The sequence below is a fragment of the Salvelinus fontinalis genome, chromosome 5, assembly GCF_029448725.1.
Source record: "Salvelinus fontinalis isolate EN_2023a chromosome 5, ASM2944872v1, whole genome shotgun sequence".
NCBI lineage: Eukaryota > Metazoa > Chordata > Actinopteri > Salmoniformes > Salmonidae > Salvelinus > Salvelinus fontinalis.
In genome coordinates, this window is record NC_074669.1 from 3,801,226 (window position 1) to 3,806,225 (window position 5,000).

At 40.2% G+C, this 5,000-nt stretch overlaps 1 protein-coding gene across 3 annotated transcripts in view; it reads left to right on the forward strand.

The window, feature by feature from the left end:
* The window catches only part of LOC129854925 (neuroplastin-like), a 66,794-nt gene that overhangs the window by 60,065 nt on the left and 1,729 nt on the right, over positions 1-5,000 (forward strand). Inside the window, exons 6-8 of one of the 3 annotated variants that reach the window (XM_055922106.1) lie at positions 196-217; positions 2,014-2,096; positions 2,542-5,000. The exon at positions 2,542-5,000 is cut by the window's right edge and continues 1,729 nt beyond it. In XM_055922106.1, the coding sequence (XP_055778081.1) occupies positions 196-217; positions 2,014-2,074 (83 nt within the window). In that variant the 3' untranslated portion in view covers positions 2,075-2,096; positions 2,542-5,000. Of the gene's footprint in view, positions 174-195; positions 218-2,013; positions 2,097-2,541 lie in introns of those variants that run through there. The other 2 variants (XM_055922107.1, XM_055922108.1) reach the window with 2 other exon arrangements.

The window sequence follows — 5,000 nt, forward strand, 5'->3', positions numbered from 1 at the left end:
TCATATTACCACTGTAACACATTGCTTCTTTAAGGAATACTGTACTTTCTACCCAAACAATTCACCACCAGCATGCACCATTTTCTTCCTGTCATTTTTTCAGAAGATATTTTCAGCTGATAATCTTAAACAAAGTATTTTTTGTTGTTGTCTTCATTTGTCTTCATTTCTTCATATTTTCCCTTTGTGCATCAGATGACGAACCAGCTGGACCAATGTAAGTGCATCCATGTTATAATCATTTCTTGATTTAGAGGTCTCTGTGTGGTGTTTTGCTCCAGTGTTTAGGTCTCTGTGTGGTGTTTCGCTCCAGTGTTTAGGTCTCTGTATGGTGTTTTGCTCCAGTGTTTAGGTCTCTGTATGGTGTTTAGGTCTCTGTGTGGTGTTTTGCTCCAGTGTTTAGGTCTCTGTGTGGTGTTTTGCTCCAGTGTTTAGGTGTCTGTATGGTGTTTTGCTCCAGTGTTTAGGTCTCTGTGTGGTGTTTCGCTCCAGTGTTTAGGTCTCTGTATGGTGTTTTGCTCCAGTGTTTAGGTCTCTGTATGGTGTTTAGGTCTCTGTGTGGTGTTTTGCTCCAGTGTTTAGGTCTCTGTGTGGTGTTTTGCTCCAGTGTTTAGGTCTATGTATGGTGTTTTGCTCCAGTGTTTAGGTCTATGTATGGTGTTTTGCTCCAGTGTTTAGGTCTATGTATGGTGTTTTGCTCCAGTGTTTAGGTCTCTGTATGGTGTTTTGCTCCAGTGTTTAGATCTCTGTGTGGTGTTTTGCTCCAGTGTTTAGGTCTCTGTGTGGTGTTTTGCTCCAGTGTTTAGGTCTCTGTATGGTGTTTTGCTCTAGTGTTTAGGTCTCTGTGTGGTGTTTTGCTCCAGTGTTTAGGTCTCTGTATGGTGTTTTGCTCCAGTGTTTAGGTCTATGTATGGTGTTTTGCTCCAGTGTTTAGGTCTCTGTGTGGTGTTTTGCTCCAGTGTTTAGGTCTCTGTATGGTGTTTTGCTCCAGTGTTTAGGTCTCTGTGTGGTGTTTTGCTCCAGTGTTTAGGTCTCTGTGTGGTGTTTTGCTCCAGTGTTTAGGTCTCTGTGTGGTGTTTTGCTCCAGTGTTTAGGTCTCTGTGTGGTGTTTTGCTCCAGTGTTTAGGTCTCTGTGTGGTGTTTTGCTCCAGTGTTTAGGTCTCTGTGTGGTGTTTTGCTCCAGTGTTTAGGTCTCTGTATGGTGTTTTGCTCCAGTGTTTAGGTCTCTGTGTGGTGTTTTGCTCCAGTGTTTAGGTCTCTGTGTGGTGTTTTGCTCCAGTGTTTAGGTCTCTGTATGGTGTTTTGCTCCAGTGTTTAGGTCTCTGTGTGGTGTTTTGCTCCAGTGTTTAGGTCTCTGTGTGGTGTTTTGCTCCAGTGTTTAGGTCTCTGAATGGTGTTTTGCTCCAGTGTTTAGGTCTCTGAATGGTGTTTTGCTCCAGTGTTTAGGTCTCTGAATGGTGTTTTGCTCCAGTGTTTAGGTCTCTGTATGGTGTTTTGCTCTAGTGTTTAGGTCTCTGTGTGGTGTTTTGCTCCAGTGTTTAGGTCTCTGTATGGTGTTTTGCTCCAGTGTTTAGGTCTATGTATGGTGTTTTGCTCCAGTGTTTAGGTCTCTGTGTGGTGTTTTGCTCCAGTGTTTAGGTCTCTGTATGGTGTTTTGCTCCAGTGTTTAGGTCTCTGTATGGTGTTTTGCTCCAGTGTTTAGGTCTCTGTATGGTGTTTTGCTCTAGTGTTTTTGTGTTTCTGTTTCGGTAAACTGTTGTACACCTGAGTTGGGCTCAATTATATTTTGTAAAACTGAAATTGATCTTCCAATTCAAATGTTCCGATTTGACAGGAACCCTGGGGTAGATTGCCTTTAAGTCATGCATACAGTATATTCTACAAACCTTTTTTACTGCTAAGTAGATGTAAAGTTTTTGACCAATGTCTGGTGGAATCTGGTGTATTATCAGTGTATTAGCTTTGTTTTGACGGTAACCCAGTCTAACTCAGCCTGTGTGTATCCTATTACAGGAAAACTAACTCCACCAACAACCACAAAGACAAGAACCTTCGTCAGAGGAACACAAACTGAGCAGATTGATGTCTCATTATTAGTGAGTATTTATCCTCTCTGAAGTCAATGCCAGAGTTGTCTGGTCAAAACCCAGAGAAAGGAAATGAGCTGGCAGCCATTTTGTTTCCCCAAGTTCATGTTGTTGTCATTTACTTCATGTAGCAGTAACCTGTCAATCACCACAGATAGTCAATCACATGTTGTGCAGGAAATCAATATTGCTAAAAAGTTTAACCTACTTTATCAATAACTTGTCATCGTATATCTTCCTGTCAATGCTACAGACATAACAGAAACATATCGTGACATGAAATCTGCAAGTGGTGTGTAACTGCCAGGGGTGGGGTCAAACCCATTTTAAATAAATCCAGGAAGTAAACTAAATTGACTGAATGGAAATGGAATTCGTGACCAACCCTGGTGCCAGTACAAACAAAGGACAATAGACCACACTAATAACTTCCTTCCACTTTTTCTTTCCACAGATAATAACACATTATACATGTATTGACCATATGAAGGTAACCAGGAGAGGGATCCATAGCAATGTGTTAATGAGGAGGAGGAAGAGGAGGAGGAAGAGGAGCTACTGTAAATGTCTTTATTGTATGATGAGGCATGCCTTCTGATTTGATTATCTGTCTATCGTGTGATGGGGGTGAAGAAGGTGATCAATGAATGTGATCCCCATAACATTATGAATGGTTTACGAAGTGTCTACGAAGCATTATAACCATTGTGGCTGCATGCAGTTATTGATTGTTGCTGTTTATTTATTTATTATTTATTCTTATCAGATTCTTATCATTTTCTATTTTTTACTAATTCTGAAGTAACGCATGCAAGGTATTCTAACCTTCTGTTTGGTGTAGACATGACATGACTTTACTTTTTGCTCTCCGTCTCAAAGGGCACCCTAGTCCATATACAGTGCACTACTTTTTGACCAGGGGCCTGAGTCTCAAATCCAAAATAGCACCCTAGTCCCTATATAGTGATCTACTCTTGACCAGGGCCCACAGGGTAGTGCACTGTATAGGGCAGGGGTATTCTGACCCTACTGTATAGGGCAGGGGTATTCTGACCCTACTGTATAGGGCAGGGGTATTCTGACCCTACTGTATAGGGCAGGGGTATTCTGACCCTACTGTATAGGGCAGGGGTATTCTGACCCTACTGTATAGGGCAGGGGTATTCTGACCCTACTGTATAGGGCAGGGGTATTCTGACCCTACTGTATAGGGCAGGGGTATTCTGACCCTACGAGGTCCGGAGCACTGCTTGTTTTCTGTTCTACATGATAATTATTTACACCCACCTGGTGTCCCAGGTCTAAATCAGTACATGATTACAGGGGAATAATGGGATAATTTTGGGGATGAATTTGAGGGATAGACTTTTAGAATAAAAGGTGCTATCTAGAACCTAAAAAGGGTTATTTGCCTGTCCCCGTAGGAGAACCCTTTGAAGAACCCTTTTTGGTTCGAGGTAGAACCCTTTTGGTTCATGGATCCCAAAAGAGTTCTACCTGGAACCAAAAAGAGTTCTACTATGGTGGACAGCCGAAGAACCTTTTTGGAACCCTTTTTTCTAAGAGTATATAAGGAATAGGTTTCCATAGGGAGGAATAGGTTCCCATAGGGAGGAATAGGGTGCCCTTTGAGACGCTGGCCTGGTTTTGTTGACTTTAAGAGTGGCTTCATGTTTATAGATAATCATTATTTATTTGTGCTGACTATGAGAATCTAAAGACTTTGCAATGTAAAAGAAAAATCGCCAGATATCGTAATCTGGTATGACAGTAAATCTGTACAGTTCATCATTCTGCTGCATACTATTTCATAAGTTGGTAACTTGTTTAACATTTCATCAGATTAGATTTGGTTTACATTTTAACGAGGGCTTTACAATGTCCCCCGTCTTTTGACTTTGATTGAGAATTCCTATATTTTACATGTTCTGTATGTATGTCTTTATGATATCACCTTCGTATATAATGATATATGAAGGATATTCATTCCTAAGATGCACTTAAGTGTTGAAAAAGAATGGGAATTTAAAAAAAATCTGTATGAATTTCATTCGGTAGCTAAGCAACTGAACTCCGCCCAATCCTAACCCTATTGCTAGAGTATGTGTATTGTGTATAGCATGGCTATTATCCTATGCAATAATAATAATCAATATTGATATTTATATATACAAGTCCCTCTTAGCAGCTTTAGATTTTACTGAGTAAGACATCTTTATTAGAGTAGGGGTAATCACCTTAAGAGCATTTATAGATACCGTACTGCTCAGCTGTATGCTGATCTATAATCATCTTAAGAGCATTCATAGATACCGTACTGCTCAGCTGTATGCTGATCTATAATCACCTTGAGAGCATTCATAGATACCGTACTGCTCAGCTGTATGCTGATCTATAATCACCTTAAGAGCATTCATAGATACCATACTGCTCAGCTGTATGCTGATCTATAATCATCTTAAGAGCATTCATAGATACCATACTGCTCAGCTGTATGCTGATCTATAATCACCTTAAGAGCATTCATAGATACCGTACTGCTCAGCTGTATGCTGATCTATAATCACCTTAAGAGCATTCATAGATACCATACTGCTCAGCTGTATGCTGATCTATAATCATCTTAAGAGCATTCATAGATACCATACTGCTCAGCTGTATGCTGATCTATAATCACCTTAAGAGCATTCATAGATACCGTACTGCTCAGCTGTATGCTGTATCAGTTGATCTCTATATATGACAATGATATACAGATATACTGTGGCCTTCAGAAAGTATTCATAACCCTGGACTTATTCCACATTTTGTTGTGTTACAGCCTGAATTCAACATGGATAAAATATATTTGTTTTTTTCTCACCCATCTACACACAAAACCACATAACGACAAAGGGAAAACATGTTTCTAGA